The sequence below is a fragment of the Monodon monoceros genome, unplaced genomic scaffold, assembly GCF_005190385.1.
Source record: "Monodon monoceros isolate NGI ecotype Baffin Bay Population unplaced genomic scaffold, NGI_Narwhal_1 Super_Scaffold_5, whole genome shotgun sequence".
Lineage (NCBI taxonomy): Eukaryota > Metazoa > Chordata > Mammalia > Artiodactyla > Monodontidae > Monodon > Monodon monoceros.
In genome coordinates, this window is record NW_021703782.1 from 106,857,171 (window position 1) to 106,883,129 (window position 25,959).

The 25,959-nt window shown below is 57.5% G+C and overlaps 3 protein-coding genes across 7 annotated transcripts; 1 reads left to right on the plus strand and 2 right to left on the minus strand.

The window, feature by feature from the left end:
• Window positions 1–1,533: 1,533 nt before the first annotated feature.
• On the minus strand, window positions 1,534–8,180 carry CUNH9orf50 (chromosome unknown C9orf50 homolog). Its single transcript, XM_029203482.1, is given in 10 exon segments — window positions 1,534–1,853; window positions 2,256–2,381; window positions 2,535–2,697; window positions 4,225–4,385; window positions 7,090–7,204; window positions 7,277–7,399; window positions 7,663–7,693; window positions 7,695–7,824; window positions 7,826–7,900; window positions 7,981–8,180. Coding segments are annotated over 9 exon segments (1,089 nt in total). The 3' UTR covers window positions 1,534–1,853; window positions 2,256–2,290.
• A 3,156-nt stretch (window positions 8,181–11,336) lies between these two features.
• On the plus strand, window positions 11,337–20,455 carry NTMT1 (N-terminal Xaa-Pro-Lys N-methyltransferase 1). Of its 5 annotated transcripts, none has more exons than XM_029201422.1 (4): window positions 11,337–11,482; window positions 17,342–17,554; window positions 18,367–18,619; window positions 19,466–19,855. In XM_029201422.1, the coding sequence occupies exons 2-4, from the start codon at window positions 17,393–17,395 to the stop codon at window positions 19,720–19,722; spliced, it is 672 nt and encodes a 223-aa protein (XP_029057255.1). In that variant the 5' UTR covers window positions 11,337–11,482; window positions 17,342–17,392; the 3' UTR covers window positions 19,723–19,855. The 5 variants fall into 5 exon arrangements, with proteins under 5 accessions (XP_029057255.1, XP_029057259.1, XP_029057257.1 ...); XM_029201424.1 differs by lacking the exon at window positions 11,337–11,482 and adding an exon at window positions 14,937–15,788; XM_029201423.1 differs by lacking the exon at window positions 11,337–11,482 and adding an exon at window positions 15,859–16,927.
• Window positions 20,456–20,619: 164 nt separating this feature from the next.
• Window positions 20,620–25,889, minus strand: ASB6 (ankyrin repeat and SOCS box containing 6). The gene is made up of 6 exons (XM_029204007.1): window positions 25,640–25,889; window positions 24,422–24,603; window positions 23,281–23,387; window positions 23,072–23,180; window positions 22,259–22,345; window positions 20,620–22,156 (listed from the first exon to the last, which is right to left on the minus strand). The coding sequence occupies exons 1-6, from the start codon at window positions 25,750–25,752 to the stop codon at window positions 21,489–21,491; spliced, it is 1,266 nt and encodes a 421-aa protein (XP_029059840.1). The 5' UTR covers window positions 25,753–25,889; the 3' UTR covers window positions 20,620–21,488.
• Window positions 25,890–25,959: the final 70 nt, after the last annotated feature.

Consider the following 25,959-nt stretch of genomic DNA (forward strand, 5'->3'; position numbering starts at 1 on the left):
GCGGCGGTGGGGGGGGCGGGGAGCAGAGGGGTCCCCGAGAAACCGGGCTGCGGGACCCCGCGTGGCCGCCCGCCGGGTCCCCATCCCCAGCCCACCGGGCAGGTCCCCGCCGGGAGGCCGCTGTCCGGCCGCCCCGCCTTGGGAGCCCCGACGCCGCAGGGCCGCCCCCGGCCCCCTTCTCCGCCCCTGTGCGCTGCACGCGGGACTCAATCTTCAGTGCTCGTGGCTGACGGCGCTGTTGCAAGCTTAGCAGTATTTTGGTTGAACAACGAAAAGCGAGAAAGAGAAGTTGGGGGTTGGGGAGCCTCCCCTCCCCGCCCCGCGGTCCGGCAGCGAACTCGGGCAGGTGGAAGGAGGCGGCGCGGCGCAGGGCCGGAGACGCGAGCGCCGCGCGAGGGGAAAAGTTTCCGACCCTTTAGCAAGAGGCTGAGAAGTTTCGGCCGCGCCGGGCGGCGCCAAAGCCAGGCCAACACTGCCCCCGCGTGGGCGCGGCGCGACGCTGCAGCCGGTGGCCTGTTTGGGGTCCGCCGCGGCTCTGCCGGGGAAACTGAGGCTCGGAGAGGGCGAGGTGGGCTGTGCAAGGCCACGAAGAAAAGGTGCAGTAGAATCAGGCCTCCTCCGGGACCCGCAGGCTCTCCAGGAAATATAAGTACTGGGGGGGGAGTGGGGGAGGAGTGAAAGTCCAGAAAGTGGGGATGGAGGGGATAGGTCATCCCAGGGATCGAAATCCCACTACACTCCCCAGTGAAGGGGAATGGTAGCACTGCTCCATCCCATCCCCACAGGGTTGGTAGATCCATGGCCTTTTCTGGAGCCAGGGCCCTCCTTCGAAACAGTTCTCCCCCATCCACAACCCGTCCTGGCCCTAAAATCCCCACGGCCGGTCCAACCCAAATCCCAGCCTTTGCTATTCAGCACTGCGCCTGGGTGTGGATTCCGTGGCTGTTTCTTCACTGGCCAGGAGGTGGCGATAAAGACCTCGATCCCGGCCTTGGCGAGGGGTTGGAGCCGAAGCGCTGCTTCTAGGAGAGAGGGGAGGGGGCCAAACTTTGCCCAGCAGTTGGAACGCAGGTGTGTGGCAGGGCCAAACCCAGCAGACAGGCAAATGGGGGTGGAACTGCTGGGTCAGTGCAGCGGTCGGAAAAGCTCCAGGCAGTTCCTGCCACCTTGTCTTGCGCCACCTCCTGTGTGACCCTGAACACTGCCCCCCTAAGTGGGAGAGAAACATCTGACCCCTGCCCACCCAGATGCTTGCCCTCCAGGGATAAGACTCTGGCCTGGGGAACACAGAAGACAAATGTTTGTCCCTTTGGCCACAGTCTGGATGCCCTCACCCCACAGGGGAGGTCCGCAAGCAGCCTTTGGTTCCCGTCAAAGATGGAGGCTGGGCTGGGGGAGGTTGGGGCAGGTGCCTGTTTCAGGTGTGGGCTGATCTAGGTTGACAGAGGCGTGGTCCCAGGTTTGAGATGTGTGGCAGGGTCTCCCACCTCCCAGAAGAGGGGCTCATTTGGAACAAGCCTGACCCCTGAAGATGCCTTGCCCCCCCATCTTCATCCCAGCTGTGACTCCGCCCCAGCCCTCCCCCTGGCGCAGGACCCCCAAAGACCAGCAACTAGGAGAGGTTTGTAAGGTGAGCCCTGACAGCAGATACCAGCCACCGGGGATGTGCGTTTATTTGTGGGTCAGGGAAGGCCTCTCCTCACCCCTCACCCGTGTCCACACCTGGGCTTGGGGACCAGCAGCCATTCACCTCTGAGCGCGACGTGATGTTGACGGCAGGGGAAGCTGGTGCCCCTTAGGGCGGCCTTGTTTCAGGACCGTGTGTGCAACACCAAGCTGGGCAGGAAGGACTCCTAAGGAGAGAAGGGGGACCAGCTGGGCGTTTTGGGGGCCTCTGGGCAGGAGATGGGGTTCCCTGGGCCCAGGGGGATTCTACACCACAGCCCGAGGGGGCAGGCACTGTGGTCAGCCCCATTTTACAGATGCGGAAACTGACACGAAAAAGACCCCACCGATCGAAAGTTAGGAGCTTGCGATCTGAACCCAGGCAGCCTGGCCTGAGAGCCCACCCCTTAGCCGAGCACATACGGGGGTTTTACCCAGAGCCCTGGCCACCCCACTGGGCACCAACCCCCACCAGGCAGGGGGGCTCCAGGTGGCTGGAGTGGGGTTGCTCACTAGCTTCTGGCTCACTAGCAGTTGAGCCAGAAGTTGCTCACTAGCTTCTGGCTCCAGGAACAGGGTGATTTGCCCACCTGCTCCAGAAAGGTTTTCAGGTGCCCCCGCTCCGCTACCTCTGGGTGGTGGGCCTGGGGATGAAGGGCAGGCTGCTGTTCATAGAGGTGTCCTCAGAGAGGTGGCCCTTCGGCTCCAGGGGGGACCTAAGGGGGACAGGAGCCCATGAACTGTGTGGACCCTGAGTCCCAGGTCCACCCATGTCTGGCAGAGCCCTCAAGGGCCCAGACCACAGCTGGACAGGGAGGTTTACAGGATGAGGAGATGCATGAATCCCATCCCCTTCCACAAAGCCTCACAGGCCAGGGAAGTCCCAGCCGAATGAGTTGGCCATGGTGTCCTCCTTGGCCCTGGGATACAGGGCTTTGGGCAAACTCTCCAGCCATCTCCCGACACTCCCGAACACCTGCTCCGATGCTGCTGACCCGCTGGCTGTCCTGTTCTCGAGGGTGCCCTGCAGGACTGGAGGAGAGAGAACACGGGTGAGATCTCTCTCACCCGTGGTATAGGCGGGGCACCTATACCCCCCTCTCTCCTCCTCCCTCTGGCAGGCAAGATCTGGCAGAGTCCTGTCTCCATGGCAACCCAAGGCTCCCAGGGCCTTCTGGCTGCCTCCAGGGAAGGCTCTGGTTTTAAAACTATCCTGCATGACTGTTTCTGCCTCTATTACCGAAGCTGTGCCCCCTCCCCCCTCCCCACACCCCCACTCCTGCTTCAGCCCAAAATGGGCCCCATTTCCCACAGTCGGAAGGCCAGTCGTCCCACCATGTAAATCCAAGAGACGATGCTGAGAATCCTATGGGGATGGAGAGTGTTTCCTGTCCAACAGCTCCCCCTCCGGCTGGTCAGGAACCCCGAATTCCTCAGGATGGAAAGGGCTGGGAAGCAGCCGCTGAGCTCCACTCTGGTGTTCTGGGGTATGACCACAGCCCAGTGGCTGTCAAGGAAGTGTCTCCCGTGCCAGCCAACGGCCATTCCCAAGAAACTTTCTCCAGGTGCTCCCTTTCCTTGGATTCCCAGGGGTGGCCAGGGGGCACTCTGGCATCTCTTTTCAGCTGCTGTGTCATCTGCCCTCAGGGCCTTGGCTGCCCCATCAAACAACCAGAAGTTGGGCAGAATTGCAGCTTCCACCTCCAACTTCCTGTGACCCTGAGGGGGATGGGTCGGGTTCCTTCTGAATCCGCCAAGGTCCTGGATTTTGAGGGCTTTGCCCCCAGCGAGGCTTTGGGGCAGCCGATCCCTGAAAGCGCACACAGTCGGTGCTTAATAAATAGATGAGGCTGTTGGACTGCTGGATCCTGAGAAGAGAAGGGGCTGGGCAGATGGGGAAAGCAGGCCTTAGGAAAGATCGTACCAGAGCAAAGACGTGTATTCTTCCCACCACTTGACGCCCACTTCAGAAAACACTGGAAACTGTGCCAACACGAGCAAAGCTCTGCCTGGGGGCCTGGGCCTGGTGGTTGGTTCCTAGCTTCTTTGCTGGACCAGGCAGTGCCAGCCTTCCGTGGAGGCGTGACCTTCTAGAACTTTCTGGCACCTCCCAAGCCAGGCCTCTGAGGTCTGCCTTCAGGGATATGGGAAAAGGATGCTTTGGGTGCCTTTGTTGCTACCTTCTCCAGCCCCTGGAGGCCATGTGCGGGGTCTGCAGGCTGAGGTTGTGGGTTCCGAGGTGGGCAGATACAGCGTGTGGGAACCCTTGGCAGTGAGAAATCCTTCCGTGGTGGCCAGGCCTGGACAGCCACTGTTTCCTGGGCCACAGCTGCAGCCTTGGGACATCTCTGCTGGACCTCAGACCCTCTACTTGGTCCTTGAAGGTCACCCTAACAGCCTCCAGAGAGGACAGTTCAAGGGCCTCCTCCACAGGATCAATGGTCTCTTGGGCTTTTTGGCCGGCCCCTAACTCCCAGGACCCAGGGCCACAGCCTCTGCTCTTCAGGTTTCAGGCTGGAACTTTCTGGAGTCCTGGAGCTCCCCTTCCTGTCTGCTTACCTGCACAGCTGTGTTCCCAGTAGCGGAGCGCTGTGTCCCGTAGCGTCTCATCTGCAAACTGCACGCGGAAAGGGCAACACCGCCTGCGGTGCCCTGAGCCTTCCCCCGAGGAGCTGTGGGTGAGCACGGCCTTGAGCTTGGGGGCCTGTGTAGTGTGGGGCCTGGTGAGAGAGATGAGAAGGGCAGGGGAGGACCAGGGCCTGAGGCCCCAGCCCCTCATGCCACCCTGACAACACACATCCACCAGGCCGGAGCTCCCTGTGGGATCCTGACAACCACAGCTGGCCTCTCCAGCCCACCAGCCCACCAGGCATCAGCCCACCAAACCCACACAACTCTGTGAAACACGATTATTATTATTCCCATTTTACAGATGACGAAACTGAGGCACAGAGCGTTTTTGTTTTTCGTTTTTTTCAACTTGCCCAAGATCGCACAGCTGGTTCGGGGCGGAGCTGAGATCTGAATTCTGGTTCCAGAGCCAGTTCTCTTATATATCAAGCAATTCGGCAGAGAAAATAAGGAGATGAACTCCGGAGTCAGGCAGTCCTGGGTTTCAATTCTGACTCTGTTGAGCCTGAGTTCCTTTGTCTGTAAAATTGGGATCACTGTTGTGCCCACCATACAGGGTTGTGAAGAGATGACAGAGACTGAAAAGCACCGTCCCCCGCACCACCACCCAGGCCAGGGTCTGCAGGGCCAAGGGTAAGCATCTCTAACTGAGAACTGTTCTTACAATCGTCAATTTCAATTATGCCCCTTCCCAGTCCTGCGACATGGGGCAGACTGCCCTCAAGTCTCCATTTTACAGTTTTCCCTTTTAAATTATGTACTATGTATTGTAGACACGATAATAGCATCCTTATAAGAGTCTGGTGAGTAGCAAATAACTTACGTGAGGCATCTGGTACAGGGCCTGGCAAGGGGCCTGTGCTCAATAAAGGGGATCTGTTATGGTTACATTTATTAATTTCAGCCTCCAGAGCAAGGCTGCAGGAGGGCTTGCTTGATTCATCCACAGCTCTGTTATTCAGAAATGCCACATTTGACCTTACGTACAATGCTTATTGATATATCTGACTCCATGTATCTGTCCACAGCTTTATGTCCGTTTGGACCCAGAGGGGACGCTTTTCATAAGCCCATTGAAGAGCCAGGCATCCAGGAGATGGCCAAGACAGTGTCGGCTACAGGCGTTGGGACCTAGTTATGCAACAGCTGTTTGCTCATCCATGCCTGCTTGGTGCTGGCCTCAGGACCAGCCAAAGGCTTGCCCCAGCTGTGCCCACTGGTCTGAAATCTCAGCTTCTCCTCTCAAATGCTGCTGGAGCGGCTTCTAATGCACCCAGCTGTCCCCAGCAGGGCCTACTAGGGAACCCCACACACCTTAAAGTGCTCAAGAACTAGCTCCTGAACGTGAAACACTGTGAAGGTATCCATCCCTGTTGTTGCTTACATTCAAGATAATGAGTTCCACACTCTTATTTATTATATCTTATGAGAAGTAGTGTGTTTATTTGGTCCGATTGATTTAAAGTTCCTGGGTTGGCAAATGTGTTTCATTTCTGGCACCTGCTCTGATCCACTGGCGGTGTCTGCCTGGAGCACTGTGTCAGGAAGGGTTCTGAGGCTCAGTGGGGGAAAAGTGCTGTGATCAGTTAGTACTGTCTGCCATGGGTCCAGGATAAGAAGGAACGGCAGGTCTAGTGTATTTCCTCTCCCTGGTCTTTAAACTCATGGGCAGTGCTCTTCACCTTTCATCCATGTTTAAGCCTGTTTAAGCAGGAGGGCAATGCTCTTCACCTTTCATCCATGTTTAAGCCTGTTTAAGCAGGAGGGCAATGCTCTTCACCTTTCGTCCATGTTTAAGCCTGTTTAAGCAGAAGGAATTATTTCTGTATTCTTTCCCCCCGCCATTAGAGCTACAGCATCTAGGCCCAGTTAAGCTCTAATGCCCAGGCTCTTCCTACCCCCATCCCTTATTTTACTTCCCCCGATATGTGACATATAGTAAAAGCTAATAAAGATTAGAGGAAGAAATGGATGAATGAATGGTGGGTTGTGTGAAAGGATGGAAGACTGGGTAGCTGGGTAGGTGGGTGGACAGATAGATGAATTAATGAAAAGGTCTTTTTTGTTTTTTTTGACCGCACCGCGTGGCTTGCAGGATCTTAGTTCCTGCACCAGGGATTGAACCTGGGCCACAGCAGTGAAAGCACCGAGTCCTAACCACTGGACCGCCAGGGAATTCCCGAAGAGGTCTTAATACAAGGATTGGATCTTAGGAGGATGGGCACACGTATGGATGCATAGGTGGGTGAATGATTATGTAGATGAGTGTGTAGACTTGTACATGGCTTCAAGACTAAAAATGGATAGCATCCTGGATTTACAGGTGGATGGAAGGATTGGTAGATGGTAGATTGGTAGACTGGATTCATGGGTAGATGGATAGAATTGTGGGAATTTGGGAATAGCTGGCTGGCTGGCTGGATACGTGGATTAATGGATCAACAGGAGACCTGATTCATGGGTGGATGGATGGATGGAGAGATTCACGAATAGGTTTTAAAAGACCTGGTTCACAGATAAGATGTATGCAAGGGTGAATGGGTGAATGGGAGAATGGATTCATCGATGAATTATGAAGGTGTTGGTAGAAGACCTGATTAATGGGTGGATGGATTCACAGATGTTGATGGATGATCCTTGAACAGGTTAGGAGAAGACCTGATTCATGGATGGACACACAGATGGATGAATAGGTGGACAGATGGATACATTCATGGGTGAAAGGCAGAGGAAAGAAAGGAAGGAAAGAAATGCCCTTTCTCCCCACTCCCCTACCCCATTCTCCCATAACGCAGATTGGTCTTCTCGACCGTGGTGAATTGTGAGTGATCTCTCCTGAAGGGCCCCAGGGCAGGTATCTGATGGAGCAAAATCTTCTTAAGACTATTCTTGAAGTACAATGACTGGCCTCCTGAAGACAAATAGGCCACACCTGGCATGAGTGATCAGGGTCCCCCATAGTCAGAGCATTGATGACAACCCTGTCCCCACCGGCAGGTCACTGACACTTACCCCAGGTCTGGGAGGAAGGAGTAGCGGGGACACTGCGGAGGACTTCCAGAGTGTTCTGACACACCCCTTTGATGCTGTGATGGTGAGGATGCTGGGAGCCAGGAGGAGGTGGAAATAGTTCTGAGTCTTCTCTTGGGGACAATCCTTACCAGGCTCTTCCTGGTTGCATGGCCTTGGGCCTCAGTTTACTCATCTGTACAATAGGGGCAGTGGTAGACCCGCCCTCAAGGGGTGGTTGCCATCGCCAGGACTCTGCCAGGCATACTCTGCTAACACTGCCATTATTCTACTCCAGGTGGTGGGACCCCCACCGGAAATGACTCAGCCCCCCCGTGGGGGCCGTAGGGGCCTCACTCGGTGGTCGCGGCTGCTTCGCAGACTCAGGCCCTGAGCTGGCGCAGGAACTGCCAGGACTGGCCAGGGAGGAACTCTCCTAGGAGGTCGCCCATAGAGTCGGGGTTCTCCCTGGCCGAGCCCCTGCGGGGGTCCTCGCACTGTCCAGGCCCGGGGCGCCGGTTCCCGGGGCTCGCCGGCCAAGAGCATGGGCGGCGGCAGCAGCGACCTCAGCCCTTGTCCGGCTCCGGGCCGCCCGCTGGGCCACGGTGGGCAGGACGGGCAGGCGCGACCGGGGGCGCCTGACGCCCACCCCGGGATCCGAGGGCGAGGACTCACACGCGGGGGCCTCCCACCACTCGGCGCCGCCCTCCGAAGCCCTGGAGCCCCCGGAGGCCCCCGCGCCAGAGGCTGCTCGGAGCTCGGGCAGCAGCAGCCTCGGCAGCAGCGAGTCTCTCTCTCCGTCTGCGATCGCCACCGCCGGGGAGCCCCTCGGGCGCCACCTGCTGGGCACAGGAGCTGGGCCGACGCCAGGGCATGTCTGGCCCTGCGCTCAGCCCAGGGCATCCTCAAGCCAGGGGGGGCGGTGCCGTGTGAAGTGGAGAGGAGGGCGTAGACCAGCCTCCAGGCCGTAGCGCCCGGAGCGGGACAGCGTGGTTCGGGGCTACTACCACTGGCTCGCCAGACAGTAAGTGGCTTCAGGCTAGAGCGTCCCGATCCTCTGTTTCCTCACCTCACCGAAAAACGGTGACGGTGAGAGTACGCACTTTTTGAGTTACTGTGACGTTTAAATGGCTTAGAATAATGACAGGCACGTTGTACGTGCTCAAGGAAGCCTAGCTGCTGTTGTTATTATATTTTAAAATTATTATTTAGGATTTAGTCTCAGTTCCACTACTTATTAGCTGTACCCTTGGGCAAGCCAATTAATTAACTGCTCTCAGTGCCCTCATCTACAGAATGGGGATAACCCAGCGCCTGCTCCTTTGTGAGAATGAAGCAGCACCACATGGTAAAGAGCACTTAGCATCTGGAGTGTTCAACGTGCTGTTACTGTTATTAGCGCTGAGGTGGGAATTGGGAAACCTGAAACCAGCTTGAAAGGGTGACCTGCCCTGCAGCTGCCCATTCCTTCTGGAGCCCCAGAGTCCCTTGGGTGGGAGCTTAGTGAAAATACAGATGCCCCAGATTCCGATTCAGAGGTCTGGGGTGGGGCAAGACATATTTTTAACAAATTCTCCCTTTGGGAGACAGAGCCCCAGCCCCGCCCCCCATTTCTTTCTTTTCTTTCTTTTTTTTTTTTTGTGGTACGCGGGTCTCTCACTGTTGTGGCCTCTCCCGTTGCGGAGCACAGGCTCCGGACGCACAGGCTCAGCGGCCATGGCTCATGGGCCCAGCCGCTCCGCGGCATATGGGATCCTCCCGGACCGGGGCACGAACCCGTGTCCCCTGTACCGGTAGGTGGACTCTCAACCACTGCGCCACCAGGGAAGCCCCCCGCCCCCCATTTCTGACACTGGCATCTCAGAGCCTGCTTCCTCCCTACCACACCCCACTCCCAGATTGTTGTCAGCTCTGAGCTGGTTTCTAGTGTCACATTCACCCTAGTGGGGCTTTGGGGCGGGGCCGGAGACGGTCCCCTGAAGTTAGAGCCCCCTACCAGGTGGGCTGCTCCTTGGAAGAGCCCGTCTTCCCGGCTTGGTCCCTCTGCTGGCCCCTCCCTGCTGCCTCCATGGCCTCTTCAGGGTCATTATGATCCGCCCCTCACCCAAGGTGAAGTGGGCACTGAGGCTGGGGGGCAGAGGGCGGGGCTGTTGTGCTCAGGATGCCAAGGCTGCAGTCACAAGGGAGCGTGGGACTCCTGGCCAGGGCAGCCAGGCCCAAGCCAGGGATGGAGGGCCCTGGGTTCAGCTACCCTCTCTGGATCTGGGAGGCTCAGGTGGGTCATGTTTGGGCTGGGTGGCTTTGCAGGTGGAACTTCCACTAGAAGCCTGGGTAGTAAGAATGCGGTGGGCCTGGAAACTACGAGGAACCAGTTGTGAGTCCATGCTCTGTTCCTGCTTGCTGTGTGGTGTTGGATAAATCTCTCCTTTCTCAGGGCTCCATGGTAAAATGGATTGTTGGGCTCCACCTGTGACTCTTGGCTGGGAGGGGGCAGGGAAAAAGCTTGTATTGTAAAACTTGAGTGGGGGACGAGTGTAGTTTGGACCAGTAATTTCACTGGCCTGGTAGGATTTTACAATTTGAAAATGAATAAAATGACTTTGGAATTCAAATTACAAGATGTCTGCCTGGAGGAGGCATCCCAGACAATGTAATACATTTCCGAAAATACTCCTCAACCAGGGATGGAAGGGCATACCTCCTTGGGAAGACAGAATATTGAGTGGGGAAGGTGAGAAATTTTTATATTTATTCTAAGGGTTTGTGAGTTTTTAAAAAATGGATGAGGAACACCAGACTACCTAGATGATTTCTAAGGAGGCCTCCAGCCCTTACATGCTGCAAACATTTATTGAGCATCTACTATGTGTGAGGCTTGGGAATTCAGAGATGCAAGAGGCTTTGAGGTTAGTGGACTGGCCAGACCTGGAAAGACCTTGGAGTCCAGGTGTAGGGAAGGGAGCTTGTCTTCCATTGACAGGAAAAAAAGGTAGGGGTGGAATTTTAGGCACCCCTAAAAAAGCTAGGCTCAGAGCTGCCCCCCAAAGATTATAGAAACCTCCAGATTGAGATTGCCCAAGATTTATCCCCTTGCCATAGTGACATGGAAAATGAAGCTTGGGAGAGGAGCCCAGGCCAGGGGAACCAAGTCTGACCTGCAGTGCCCTAGCGAGGATGCCACATAATATGGACAGATTTGGGGGACTCAAAAGCAGGTGGGGCTTTTCAGGGCACCCCCCCATAGCTTTCTCTTCATTAGAGCAAACACATTTTAAGCCCCTCCTTTGTGCAACACCCAGAGGAAGGCACTGTAAATCTAAGCCAGGATGTCAGTTTAGGAAAAAAGAACTTATGGTGAATACTGTGAATATTATGACATAGACGAATATTACGACGAATATTATGACTCAGCTTCTATTTACTGAGAGCTGGCTCCAAGCACAGGGCTGAAGTCTTGACGCATAACATCCCACAAATTTAACCCTCAGAGCATTCCATCTATCTGGCAGAAGTGGAGACTGAGGCTTGGAAAGGTTCACGAGGTCTACCTACCTGCAAACTCTCATTTCCATCAAGGCTGCTTCAGGGACCGCGCCAGAAATTCTGTGTATGGCAGGAGCCTAGGGGAGGGCAACCTTTTGGGAACAGAAATTTCATGGATTTGCTCTGCTTATTTGGAGTGGCAACCTCTTGGCACTGTCAAGGGTATTTTTCTTCCTTTTTTTTTTCTTTTTGATCTGTATATTTTAAGATATTAATTGTCATGGGTGGGATTAAGGCTTGCATAAGGCTCCCCCTCCCCTTTTTACCCAGTGGAAACTCCACAGAACGCTCGTTTTTAAAAGTCCAGCCTTGCCGCCTCCTAATGAGCTGCAAGCTGGAGGCGGGACAGGGTCGGCGATGCGGCTTTTCAGAGCTGGGGAGCTCTTCCCGGCACAGTACTCGAGTTAGGGCCGGAGCCCACGGGGCGGAGCCCGATGCGGCCCCGCCCCCGGGAGCCCGGAAGTGACGTAAGCGGACAAAAGGCGGCGCGCGCCGCGAGGTGTAGCGTCTGGTAGAGGTTAGGTGGAGCTGCTTGGGGGCTGTTGGGGTCTTCGCCGCCGCCGCCGCCGCCGCCTCTGCCCTCCCTTCCTTTTCCCCGTCCTCTTCTCCCGGGTCCTAGGAGCCCCCGCGTGGGGTGAGTAGCGCGAGGCGGAGCGGGGGGCGGCGGCCGCCGGGAGAGGGGAGGCCCCGGCCCCCAACGGCCTGGGCGCCCTGAGGCCCCGGCTCCTCACGTGACCCGGGCGCGAGCCGGCAGGGCCCCACGTGCGCACTCCGGGGAGGTCCGCCGGCAGGCCGGCCGGCCCTGGGCCCCAGGTGGGGTGGGAGGAGGAAGGCCGAGGCCCCCCAAGCCTGATCAGGGCACTCCCCCACGCCGGCCCCCGCCGCAGCAAGTTCTTTTCCCTCTCTGAGCCTCAGTTTCCCCTGTGAGAAACGGGTAAGGAGAGCACCCACTAGGAGGGTGGGTGTAAGGATTCAGTAAAATGCTCAGATTAGAGTCGGGCACAGGGCAGTTCCCAGTTACATAGGCGTTGCTATCATATTTCACCTTGGACCCGACCCCAGTTAGGGGTCAACATAGGTGCCGCTCAAAAGACAGCCCGCCGCGAGGAGCCCTTGGAGCCAAGGTCAGCCTGTTGGCAGAGAGGCTGCCATATCAGAAGGCCCAGGCTTTGCTGCCCATCAACTGTGTGATCTCTCTCTGGACCGTGGTTTCTCTGTACAGCAAGGGATAGAACCAGCTGGTGTCAGAGGCTTTGCGGGTGGGGCTGGGCAGTATTGCACATGGTCTGGATGTATGGAATCTGCCCAGTGAGATGGGATGAACCCCTGGGAGAACTAGAGCCTTGACCCAGTAAGAAGTCTGGATTCCGTCCTTATTCTATTCCTGGTTTTCTGTGTGTGTGCATCACTCCATGAGTGGAATGGTTTTTCTCTCTGTGAACTAGGGACTGTGGGAGGGTTGAAATACGTGTAGAATGCTTTGGTGGAGACTAGAAGCCGTAGAATCACAAAGACAGAGGCACCAAAACCAGCAGGGTTTCCGTGCTTCCATGGATGGGAAGCTCACTCCCCTCTGCGGATTGGCAGAGCTGAGTCACTGGAACGACCACCCAGCAGTAACAGTCATGACCCCTTAGGTGTGGCCAGCACTCTGGTTTAGAGGGCCTTTCAGCACATTTTCTCATTAGGGCTTCACACTTGGCAGAGAGAATTGATGAGAATCTCATCTGACAGAGATTTTTGGGATTGGCAGAGAGAATTGATGAGAATCTCATCTGACAGAGATTTTTGGGATTAATGCATGCCCAGCAGTGTATGGATCACTTTACGCTTGTATATCCACGTTTAATCATCACAGCCTTCCTATAAAGTCAATGTTGCTGTTCCCATTTTATAGATAAAGACACTTAACTGAGGTTGTGTCTTATCTGCGCTTACACAGCCAGTGAGAAGCAGAGCCAGGATTCACACCTGGTTCATTCAACTCCATCAGAGCCTTTGTTTTTAAATCCCGCTCCCCCTCCTTTTTTTTTTTTGGTCTTCTCTACTCCCTCCCTCCCTTTCTTTTTCATAGAACACCCTGCCATTCTCAGAAGTCCAACGGCTGTCCACACAGAGCCAGGGAGAACAGGCCCTGTCCACGAGGGTGTGGGAAGGAAGAGGTAACATCAGGCAGGCTCGTGCCTCCCGATGCTTCCAGGCTTTTCCCTAGAGACTGGTAAATGAGGATGAGATGAGCCTGCAGAGCCTGACGGTGACAGTTCCAACCCCATTCTCTTCCATGGATCCTGGGAAAAGAGTAATAGCTGGGGCGGCTGGCCGGGGTGGCCCTGAACACCTTGGAGGGGGGCGTGGGTAGGTGGCCAGATGATCATGAAGGATTCACAGACACATTCCACTTGCTGAGGAGCAGAAGTTCCCTAGGAGCAAAGGGTCTCACTTCCCCTCCAAGCTAGCCCAGAGCGCACGAAGCCAGACTGCCCAGGCCCCTCCCCTGTCCCTGGGGCCATGTGGCTCCTTCCTTGCCGTGATCCCAGCAGGGCAGAGTGCAGGAGGACCTCCTGCGGGTTGACTGACAGCCCCGCCCTTCCCTCTGACTCCTAGGGACCTCCTGCCCACCTCAGTCTGGACGCTGGGAGGCAAAGTGTAGACAGGGCCCCAGAAGTCATGTTTACTAATGAATCTAAGCTGTTAGGACAAATGTCAGGGTTATACTTGCCATTTCCCGGCCTAGATGTGCCTCCCCTGGCTTGTTCCTAGAATGTACCCATAAGTGGAATTCTTGTAAATTGGATTATTCGGGGGACCTTGACATTTAAAGGAATCATGTTGTAAGCCTTTTGGTAAAGCAAAAAATTGTATCGTCAGTAAAGGGCTTCAGTGATATCAGGTTTGAATGATTCGATTTTTGTCTGTAGGATTTTCTTAAAAGTGGAGAATGACTGGCCACACAAAGGTCCTTCTGTGATTCATTCAGCAAAACCAGTTAGTAAACACCCACCTCACAGCAGGTGTTAGGCTAATAGTGTAGACTTAGCGTCCCTGGGCCTCCTGGGAGGGAGGGCAGACAGATAGGCAGAGAGAGTACAGCCAGGGAAGCGTCTGGCCCCGGATTTGTTCTGTTCATCTGATCGGAAGGGAACTTTGTTGAATACCTATGAGCTACATGAGACGCAGGAGAAATACAGTGACACATCTCAGGGTGTCGCCACTGCTTTCTAAGGAGTTCCCAGTCCAGTGGGGTGATAGACACGAATACAAAACCAGAAGTTTGTGTGAGGGGGACAGGGCCAAACTCGCTGTGCTCGTCCGAGTGGGAGCGCTGCTGTGTGGCCGGCTTTGGTGCTGTCCTTCCTGGATGACAGCGGAGGGGCTGGGAAAGAGTTGCCGTGGTGCCTATCGGCGGGGGCTGGGGAGCCCACTTGGCCTTTCAGACCGCGTCCACATAAGCAGCCCCCAAACCCAGGAAAGTGAATGGTAACATTCAAGCTGGTGGCTCCCTTTCCTGTCAGTTCTCAGGGAGCTACGGTGACACTTACTGTGCCACATCTGCATTCTCGGGGACTGGCAGGTCTCCACGTGCTTTTGCTTGTCACGTTCCTCGAGGGTGGAACGAGAGTTCATTGTCACAAGCAGCGCGCCGCTTCCTCCTGTGGGCTGGGGCGCGGGTGTGGGACACTGCCGTGAGCCAGGGCTGGGGGCAGTATTTAGAACTGAGGCCCCCCCAGCCTGTTACCCCAAAGGGCTCTTGGGTTGGTGCCATAACTGGAACCGTCCTCATTGGAGTCCCAAGCCCTGTACCTGAACAGGGAAGGGAGGGGATCCGTCTGACAGCTGATTCGAGAACCTGAAGGGGGGGGGAGCCAGGGGTCTCTGGGGGCACAGTGGAAGGGGTCTACGGAGGGTGGAAACAGTGGCAAAGTCCAGGTCTAAGGGCGACCCTGGTGGGGCCTGTGGATGCTGTCGGCTCCCTCCTGTTCCGCAGAAGGCCCGTGTGTGACCCCTGTCCCCGGGGAACGCCTGGGTCCACAGAAGGAGCCGGGTCCGGGGACGAGGCGGCGGCCCCCTTCCCATCTGTTCCCAGCAGCCAGGCCAGGCCCTCCCCCGGTGCCCCCACTGGCTGGCTGGCGTCTCCAGAAAGGGCTGGCCGTGGCAGAAGTGGAATTGCATCAGGGAGCAGCATTTCTGAGTTGTTTGGCTGGGGTGGTCCTGCTGCTTCTGGAAGGTTCCTTGTCTTCCAGGACAAGTTCAGAGTGCAGGTGTATGTTGGAGGCTAACTACAGACATGGCAGTGAAGATCTTCAGCGTTTCTTATGTTTTGTTCCCCTTCGCTTCTTCTGGTCTCTAAGTTATGTGTCGAAGGCCCGTGCTTGTCCTCGGGGCACTTTTCTGTTACTTCTCTTGAAGCTCTTAAAGCACTTCTCCGTCTTACAGGGGTTTCAGCTGGTTTTGAGGACCATACCGGGAGGTCAGTGACTTAACTACAGCCCCGTGGAGTACTGTAAAGGGGGCGGAGTGAGCCCCCGGGAGCACAGACTTGCACAGCTTTCCTGGGGGACTGGGGGGCTTTCACCCCTGTACTGAGGGACTCCTGTGGCTCGGTGCCGGGATGCAGTGGTGAAAAGGCAAGGTCCTACCTTGGGGGCTTCCATTCTAGTGGAGGCCAGATGGTCAGTAAACTGTCATTTCAGCTAGAAATACGCACTCTGAAGGCAGGAACCACAGGGATCGGGTAAGCGTGTTGGAGGAAGTCACCTTAGACTGGTCAGGGAAGGCCTCTTTGAGGTGACACGTGAGTGAAACCCTGTGTTGAAAATCAGCTGCTCACGGGGGAAGGCCCAGGGCTCGGCAAACGCACGGGCCCCTTGAACTTGGGTAGGACGCCACCGTGTGCATCGCCTCCCTCCTCTACACGGGGCTCGTGGGGTGCCTGGGTCGCGGTGAGTCGTGAGGGTCCAGTGGCCAGCGAAGAGTGCGCAATGCGTGTGGGCAGAGGATGGGTGGCTGCTACCCCCGTTCTGTCTCCTGGCACGGCCCTGCCGTTCCTGCACCGTTGCCACTCAGCCCCCGCAGGCTGGGTCCCCGCACACCCCTGCCCTTCAGAAACTCAGCTGATCAGTTTCCCGTTGTTGACAGACTGGACCCATGGCCCCAGGCTGCACTCAGGGCGCTGTACTCCAGGCCCCGTCTGCCAGGACGGGCTCACCTCCCACACTCTTTTCTCTGTCCACACTGCAGCCAGCCCGGCCGTCCCCAGCCCTCTGTGTGGCACGCGTGCCATGCCACCTCTGCTCTGTCCCTGTCCCCTTCCAGAGCATTCCTTGTCCTCCGGGCCCGGCCTTCTCTTGGCTGCTGCCCCGCCTGCCATTCAGAAGGGACTCCTCTATCCCTCAAGTTCCCATAGCACTTTTTGGCTCAACGAGAGTCCTCATTTCTGCCTTGTGTTCTCGTTGGTTCCATTTCTTCCCTGTCTCCCCTGCTGTAAGCCTCTGGGTGTTGAACTTTATCTGGACAAGCCGAAACAGCAGCCGAAACAGCCCCGCGCACGGTGAGCATCTGTAGAGGAGCGCGGTGCCTCGGGAGAGGTGTGACCCTCCATCCCCTACGTGGTGTGGCCCAGCTGGCTGAATGTGGCGCTCGCAGCGGGCCTCCGCTCTGCCACTGGGGCCCGGCCGTCTGCTTTCACTCTCCCCTGTAGCCCACGCAGCTGCCACCGCAGCCCCCAGAGGCGCACGGCAGGCCGCTCCCTGCTTAACCTAGGGTGGTTCCGGCCTGCTGTTCTTTGGTGTGAAGTCGGAACTAGTACATGACCCTTAGGACCCCGAGTTTCCCGTTGGAAGGGCAACGCACGTGCCTGTCTTCCTGGAACAGTCTTCTTGGTTGCTGAGCGAGCGCTTCCTCATCCTTGATGTTAGCTGGTGTGTCGCTTCTCCTGACACCTGTGCTCTGCCAGCACCTTGTACCTCTCCGCAGCCCTCACACATGCCTGATCGTGTGTATCCGCCTGGCCGTCTCCCTGTTCACAGACAGCACCTGGCACAGAGTCAGGCTCATGGGTAACCGTGGACTGGACCCCCAAGTGAGCTTGTTTCTGCGCTCGCGACGGAGGAAGGGAGGTGTGGGGCTCCTCGGGCCCTGCTGGGATCACCCGGAATGTCTGCTGTAGGAGGCTTGGGTTCCTTGCTTTGTTTTCATTTGTCTTAAGTGTAGATCGGGGTTCTCTGTACCTTGGGTTCAGAAGCCACTGAGTCAGGTGTCATGTAGGGTAAGGAAAGAACTAGAAGCCAGGACTCTGGGTGTCCTGCTCTGACATGAAGATAGATTTGCAAAATGACTTGAATGCAAGAGACGGGGGGCAATGCCCTCTAATGGGGAGAAGCAGGTTGCGGGACACTGGCCACTCCTCTGCGTCAGGCAGGATCGTGTGACCAGCAGAAGCATGCGGGGAGCCCAGGGCCCTCAACCTGGCTGCTTCCCTCCTTTTTTTATTCAGGGATACCGCTGCTGAGTCTGGTGCCTGAGCAAAGACGTGGCTGGTGACAGCATGACGAGCGAGGTGATAGAGGACGAGAAACAATTCTATTCCAAGGCCAAGACGTACTGGAAGGAGGTCCCGGCCACCGTGGACGGCATGCTCGGGGGGTATGGCCACATCTCCAGCATCGACATCACCAGCTCCCGGAAGTTCCTGCAGAGGTTTCTGAGGGTAGGCAGGGCTGCTGTGCTCTCCAAGAGGAGAGGCGGTGGCGCCGGTGGCACTGCCTGCTCTGCGTGGGGCGCCACCTTCCCACTCGCCGCCACAGGGTCACCCCACTGTGTCCACGACCCAGGCCTTGAAGAGCGGGTGGGGCGGGGTGACTCACAGGCTTTGCCCCAAGGTCACCCGACAGGAGGCAGCTGTTACGCTGGGGCCTCTCGGTGCCGGAACGGAGCAGTCTCCTCACAAACTGTTCTGTTTTTCCAGAGGCAAAACCTTTGCTCTCCTGCCGTGTTTGCAAGCATCTGGGCTGTGGGTGTTGGCCGTTCGGCCAGCACTGGCTTCTCGTTCCTCGCCCCGCCACCCTCCTCTGTGCCAGGTGGCATCGCCGTGGCCGGAGCCTCCCTGCCTGTCCCTCGGCAAACACCGAGGCTGCTGCTTGCCCCCTGCTCCACCCACGTTCCATCTTCCCGGATTTGTTCACTGAGTGCCCTCTTCCATCCTTTCACTGCTTGAATTCTTTATTCTCTCTCTGCTGCTGTCCTTTTAATGGGGTCTCAGGAGTGACAGGAGATGAACGCACGTATTTGAGTTAACACCTTTAAGTGGAGGTTGGCTTTCACGTTAGAAACATGTGGCCCAGAAAAAGGCTGTGCTGTGCTTACGCCCACTGCTGGCCCCACCGGTGCCAGCTGCCGGCCTGTGCCCAGGCCTGATCTGAGTAGTTCCAGGGGCTCGTGAGGAAAGGCCCCTTCACAGTGACAGGGTCCCTGTGGCTTTCTAACCCTTCCTTATAGTCTGTGCCTTCTCTGCTTTTTCAGGAAGGCCCAAACAAGACGGGAACCTCGTATGCCCTGGACTGCGGAGCCGGCATTGGAAGGATCACCAAGAGGCTGCTCTTGCCTCTCTTCGGAGTGGTGGACATGGTGGACGTGACGGAGGACTTTCTGGTCAAGGCCAAGACCTACCTGGGTGAGGAAGGCAAGAGAGTGAGGAACTTCTTCTGCTGCGGCCTCCAGGACTTCAGCCCGGAGCCGCACTCTTACGACGTCATCTGGATCCAGTGGGTGATAGGTGAGCATTCCGCACCCCTTCTCCACCTGCCTGCACATCTCTCACCGCAGAGGCCGGGCTTCCCGAGGCCGTGGGAGCTGAGGCTCTGGCACTGCTGCAGAGGGCGGCCAGCGGGCATTCCTCGAATCCTCCCTGCACTCGCCAGGACTCCACCTACAAGGTTCACTTGCTTCCATGTTTTGTTTCAACTCAGTACCTGCTGTGACCCATTTGGGGACAGATTCTGTGGTTGAAAAGTTTTAATTATCAATAACTTACTGCATTCAAAGAATGTGGAAATGAGTTTTCATAAGAGGGAGCTTTCAGTAAGAGGAGAAGTTGAAGCCCTGGCTGCCCCTCTGCTGTTCGCGGTGAGCGAGCCGTTTTATCACCCGGTCCTGCACCCACGTGGCCTGACGGCGTACCCAGGGTGCTCTCCTCAGGCTGCCGACCTAGCAGCAGGCCACCTCCTCCAGGTGGGCGGCCCAGGCCTGCTGGGAACACGCTGGATTCGCCCTGTATTTTGTGGTCCTCAAAAGCCTGTTAGGAGTTGTGATGTAGGGAAGGAACTCTGTTGGGTACACTCCGCTGATCCAGGCCTAGGAGGGGCGGGTGGAGTGTAGGTGCTGGGCACGGCCTGGAAGTCACCCAGTCAGGGTGAAATCCCAGCAGCATACGTTGTGATTGCCCTTGGGTAGGTGACTTCTGAGCCCGTTTCCTCTTAAAATGGGCTTTGGTAAACCCCTCCGGGCTGTTGAAAGCCAGTGGCCCTGTGTGTTCAGCACTGAGTAAGTGCTCAGCAAGTGGACACGCAGTGGCATGGAGGGGCTGGCATCCTTCCCTCGTGACGGCCTCTGCCTCCCCCAGGCCACCTGACCGATCAGCACCTGGCCGAGTTCCTGCGGCGCTGCAAGCGGGGCCTCCGCCCCAACGGCATCATCGTCATCAAAGACAACATGGCCCAGGAGGGCGTGATCCTGGACGATGTGGACAGCAGCGTGTGCCGGGACCTCGACGTGGTCCACAGGATCGTCCGCAGCGCGGGCCTCAGCCTCCTGGCCCAGGAGCGGCAGGAGAACCTTCCAGACGAGATCTACCATGTGTACAGCTTAGCCCTGAGATGAGCGGGGCTGGCAGGAGAGAGGGACCAGCGTGGGTGGGGAAGGACTGACAGCTGCACGCGGTCCACACGCTCAACCTCGATGGTTTGGGGGTGCTGAGCGGGGCCGCGAAATATACCTGTCTGCCGTCCACTCACTATACAGACTCTTATTAAAAAGGCATAAGGGGACCCAGTCGGGAGGGGTGCCACTGAATGGGGCAGCGAGGCCGGAGTGAGCGGCGGGGACTGGGCCCTGTGGGCCCATGCGACCCCTGGGCCTCCAGTGCTCGCCTCGTGGGAATCCGGCGGTCCCACCAGAAGTGAGACTCCCTGCTCTCCAGTAACACCACCTGGCCTTCCTGCCACAGGCCTGGCTGGCTTAAGAGGAAGAGAGTAACCACTAAAGCGGTTGCCGAGGACTTTATGCCTCCAGAGGGGAGGGGAGCGGAGCTGGGCCCGTGGAGCCTGCGGCTCTCAGCACCCTCCTGCCTGCGCTGAGCCTACATGGTGCCTGCCGAGTGGTGCAGTTGATGGGATGTCCACGTTCCGGGTGCTATTTGGAGATGGGGCCCTGGGGCCCTTAACGTGATTGTCGCCACAGCCTGCAGGGAGGGGAGAGGCCTGGAGCTTCCCTCTCGGCTGTGCCTTGTGGCTCCTCCTTAGGGGGCATTTTCAGTCAAAAATAAAAGGGTGAACCCCTGTACTGGAAAGGCCTTCGCCAGTCTGGAGTGGTGCTTTTCTTTACTGGGACAACAGTGCTGTGCTGCTTGAAAACTCCTCTCCTGAGCTGGGCATCTCCTCGTGCCTCTGCCACCTCTTTTTCGGCTGCCGTGGATCCTTTACCCTGAACTCGGGAAAGGGCGGGCGGGGGGGGGGGGGGGGGGGGGCCGAAATGTTATACAAGGACCTTTAAGGCCAAGGGAAATCAGTTTAATTTTATAATATATCATTTGGTTGTCTCAGCTCATCTCCCAGGCATTTACACAATTCACAGTGACCACCTGTGTGACTTGCAGACAGCCTGGTGAGGGCTCAGTCCAGGGCGGAGGCTGGCTTTCAGTCTCGGTGGCTTCCTCCGTCAGATGATCCCTCACAAAGCGAGACACTTTGGAAGGACAGCCCCTGGCTATGCATGATTGCTTTGTAGAAGGCATGGTCCCCAGAACCCCAGGTTTGGCACCAACAGCTGCCGCCAGAGCAGAGCCCTGCACCCTGGTGGGCGACCTGGGCCCAGAGCTGCAGGTGCCGCAGGAGTCAGCTCAGCTTCCTCCCTGCCTGCCCAGAAGCACGCACTTTCTGACGGACTCTGGAGTGGAGGCGCGTGTAAAGGGTCTCGGCTGGGCTGCACCCCGCGGGCCCCTCCCGCCTGCTCCGGCCTCAGCCGCATCTCCATGCAGAACAGCCCAGCTTCCTGCAGCCCGCAGGAGGGCCTGGTCTCGGAGCTACCCTGCTTCTCTAAATGCCTGGCGCTTCCCTCAGGTTAAGAGGGTACAAACGTGTCCCAAATCTAAACCCTGTCCCTTGTTCCACTGTGGGGTGAGACTTGGGGGGTGCTGCCAGAGGGAAGCGGGGGCGGTCTGCCTGGAAGACGGAAGCCTTTCCCCACTGGAGTGCTTGCAGCTGCCGGGTTCCACCTGGCTTTCTCTGTCCTCAGTAAGGATCCAGTCTCACCTCCAACATGCACCTTCTGACAGACGGGGCTGAAGGTTCCCCCCTAAGGCCGCCACAGGTACTTAAATCCACCAACAGGTTGAGCTGCCCAGACCCTGTTCCCTGCAGTCGCAGCTGTCAGATGTCGTCTTCGACGGTGCCACTGTGCTCACTGAGGAGGTACCACTTGAGCCTGTCGGGCAGAGGTAGGGCCTTGACCTTCGCGTCCACAGGCCACGGCTGAAGGTAGAGCCGGATGTAAACGCGACACAGGTGCTTGAGGGGTGGGGGGTAGCTCTCCAGCTGCCTCAAGGAGAAGTGAAGGGCCTGGATCTTGTCTGCCAGGCTGCCCACGGGATGGATATCGAAGTTTTCAGGCAGCTGGAGTTTATGGGAATTAGTCACCATGAGATCCAGGACGGTCTCAGCTTTGCGCAGCAGGTCCACGTGACTCTCGTCCTCCGCGCAGCCTGGGTGGGAGCAGAGCCTCTCGAAGATGATGTGGAAGCCGGACCAGCAGGACGCGCCGTGGAGGGAACAGTTATAGGCGGCCCCGGACTCCAGCAGGAAGCGCAGGAGAGGGAAGTGCAGCTTAAAGCTCTTGAGGCAGATGTGCGTGAGGGACTCGTGGGCCGGGCACTCGCTGGGGTCGGCGCCGTGAGCCAGCAGCAGCTGCGTTACTTGGAAGCAGAAGCGGTTGATCAACTGGGCCTCCTCTTTGTCACCTCCCACCGTCTCGCCCAGCAGAAAGATGATGCAGGTGAACACGGTGTCCCCGTCTTTGGTGGTAGCCTTGACATCCGCCCCTAGAAGAACCAGGAGGGAGAAGAGACGGTGGGAGGAGGCCTTAAACCCTGGCAAAGCAATGCTTCGTGTTCCAGGGGGCAGCGTGGAAGGACAAGGCTCACCTCCTTCCAGCAAGAGGCGGATGTTCTCAGTGTTGTGGATTTGCACCCCGTCACTGCTGGCCAGAGCATGGAGCAGAGCAGTCTTTCCTAGGGAGGGAGAGTGAGTGGGGGGCAGTGGGAAGCCAGGAAGCCGAGGTCAGGCCAATCCCAGAGGTGGAAGGGAAACACAGACCCTCGGGATCAGAAAACGAACTTCAAAAATGACTGACCTCTCTCAGCTAGGGCTGAGGGTGACAGGTTTCTTTTTTCTGAATTTTTTTTATTTTTTATTTTTTATATAGCAGGTTCTCACTAGCTATCTGTTTTACACATGGTAGTGTATACATGTCAATCCCAATCTCCCAATTCATCCCACCACCAGCCCCCCTGCCACTTTCCCCCCTTGGTGTCCATACGTTTGTTCTCTACACTTGTGTCTCTATTTCTGTGTGGAAGATGACAGGTTTCTGGCCATTCTCTCTCCACTCACACAAAAATGGGAACAGAAGGGCCAGGGAAAGCAGGACTTTTCTAGACCCTGAGATGCTACCTGAGACCCAGGGTGGGTCTCTCCCGACAGGGAGCCCCGTCCCTCAGAAGCTGAGCACACAGGTACCCCGTTTCCTCCTACAGATGCCCTTACGGGACCGATGACGCACTGCCTCTCAAGCCTCGGCGAGTCAGCAAAATGCACCAGTGTGCGCCCGGCCGTGCTGTGCCATCAGAGGGACTGCCTCCAGCCTGCCTGCCGAGCCATCGCCCCGGGTTACCCTGGGTAACCTCACAAGGCAATTCGGCCCACGCCCACCCTGCTTCTCTACAGGAGGCACCCACCATGCTTGTCGGCCGCGTTGACATCTGCTCCAAGGTCCAGGAGGCGCTGCAGGCAGGGCAGGCGCTCCGGCTCCTCGCTGGCCAGGTCCAAGGGGCTGCTCTCGTGGATCTGAGTCAAGAAAGCACAGCCGCGTCGGCCCGGGGGCCTGTGAGCTGCTCAGGGCCCCGACCATATCCCCCCTTCAGAGCAGGCCGGACCTGGCTCTTACCCGGTCCCTGCGGTTAATGTCGGCCCCGTGGCGCACCAGCAGCTCCACCATGTCAGGCTGGTTTCGCAGGACGGCGATGTGCAGGGCCGTGTAGTAGGTGACCGGGTCTGAGGGCACAGACACAGCTTACGTCAGTCCTGCCTGTCGGCACATTCTCGCAGGGTCCCAGGACCAGCCTGGCAGCCCAGCCGCAGTGCTCCGACCTAAGGGATCCCAGCACCACGAGGGGTCAGGACACAGCTGTCTTCGTCGGACAGTGCATGGAGTCAGGCCTAGGTTTGGGTCCTGGGGGTGTTCTGATTAATGGACATCGTACTTAATCCGGGTTTTAGTTCCTTCTGTAAAATGGGACCTAAACAGGGCTGTTGGGAGTAATATGCAGAGTGACAGCTCCGTAAGTCTTGCAATAAAAGCCAAGTTCTCACAGCTGGGTCTCCCAGTGGCTGACTTCACAATGCCTCCCCCACCTCTCTCAGCTCTGTGACCCTCCAGGAGCCTAGAAGCCTCTGAGCCTGTCCTCAAATGGGGAGGGGAGACACGCCTGGCCACATCCTGTGTCAGCACAAAACCCCCAAGTCGGCCCCAAGTCAGCCCTGCATGTCTCCTGGCCGACTCTGCCTGCCCTCCCAGGGTGAAAGCGAAGAGGGAAGGAATAATGGCTCCATCACCACCCCCAGCACACAAGCTAGAAGCCAACACCGTCCTGCTGTCATTTATGCCCAGTGAGTCTTATCTGTTTTCCCCTCTCCCTGTGGCAGGAACAAGAATGCAAGGTAGCTCAGAATGAGTGTCAGAAAATTACATTCCCTGAGCTCTGGGCACAGCGCCAGCAGCCACATTTTCACATTAATGGAAGCAGGGATTTAGCTGGGAGCTGGGGGAAAGTTTGCTAAAGCAATCACATGGTAGAAGCAGTGGCAAACTCGCTCTTGATCAGAGGTGGTTAAGGGCCATTTGAAAGCCCGCAGGGGGATGGGAGGCCACCCAATGTGGGTTTCCTTAGTCATCACCCATGACATAAATGAGGGAAGTATCTCCCAAGAGAACAGTAAAAGCAGAGCCTGAAGGCTTGGCCGCCCACCCAAAGCAGGGCCACACTTAAGCCACCTACCCACCCCGGCCCCTCTGGGCTCCAGCTGACCTTCGAAGTTGAGGTTGGCCCCATTCCGCAGGAGAACGTCAGCTGCACGCGTCAGTCCCAGCTCGGCCATCTTCAGCAGGGCGTTGCTCACGCCTTCCTGGTAAAATGGAGAGTGGGCTTTTCTCTCCAGCAGCTCAGTGAGAACAAGGATCCGGCTCTCCTCGCTGGCAACATAACTGGGCCTGGGGCAGGAGAGAGGCAGACCAGTTGAGGGTGGGAACAGCAGTGGGACCAGCTGGCTGGGTACCCTGTGGGCAGGTGGCCTTTAGTCTCCTGCTGTCACACACAAGCAGGGCCCTGGCTCCGTGGGGCTGAAAGTCTCTTTAGAAAAGGTCGGTGGTAGAGAGGGCCAAGCTGGATCTGCTCACTGGAGCAGACTCCTCGGGTTTGCTGAGAAAGGACTGGGGCTGTCTTCAGCCTCCCTCCAAGCGGCCCAGAGAATCTAGCCCCTGGCTTGGGTACAAAGCCTCATACACCTGGGCTGTTGGCACTGAAGGGAACTCTTGTGGCCAAGATCAAGTACCAGACACTGACACCCTCCCACCGCAGACAGTGACTGTCCCTGAGCGGCAGAGGACGCCAGACCAGCCCAGGCAACCCCACAGCCAGGGCAGTCAGCAGACCTCCTCCCTCGCTCACACCCAGGGACGTCTGGTGTTCCGAAGGCTGAGCGCACACAAAGTCCCAACCCACCTACCTCCCTCGCCAATTCCAACGGGTCCCCAAAACGCACACCTGATCCCCTTTTCCTCTGCTCTTTTCTCTGTTCCACCTAATACACTATTTACTTAAGTTCACTTATGACTGTCGGTCTCTCTCCTCTGGAGCACAAGCATCATGAAGGCTGGGGGTTTAGCTCACTGACGTAGCCCTGAACGATGCGCTTCCTAACACCGTTCCCACCGGTTCACGGATAGACCCGCGCCTGTGCAAACTCGGCTATGGAAAAGCGCATTTCGCACTGCTCACAGATTCCACCCTGCTCCTCTGCAACTCCAGGTGGAGGGCACAGGACAGGCAGGGCGCAGGGTGGGGCCCTGAGGCGGAGGCCCTACCGACACCCCACCCTCCGGCCCTGCCTGCGCTAGCTGGGAGCCCTCACCACCGCCGTCTGTCTTATCTGTCAGGTGGGGACACCGCCCGGCTCGCCCCGCCATGTTTGTAGTGACAATGAAAGGGATGCAGCTCCGGGTCGGAGGCGGGAAGGGAGCGAGTTACCCGTCCAGGGGCTCCTGCCGCTCGGGGTCCTGGATGCCCAAGGAGCCCAGAATCGCATCCACTAGCGGCTGGTACTCGAAGATAATCCTCCGGAAGCCGTGCAGGAACGGCATTGCGGCGGCCGCACCTTCCGCCGAGGCCGAGAGGCCGATTGGGCACGTTCCGGGGGCCGCGGTCTCGGCCAGGCTTAGCCACTGCCGGTCCAGTCCCCTCGGCGGCCAACTGCACCGCCCAACCAACTGCTCCGCGCCGGAAGTAACACAGAAACTTCCGGCCCGCTCCGGCCCGGGAAAGCGAGCGGGGGACGACAGCGCCCTCTT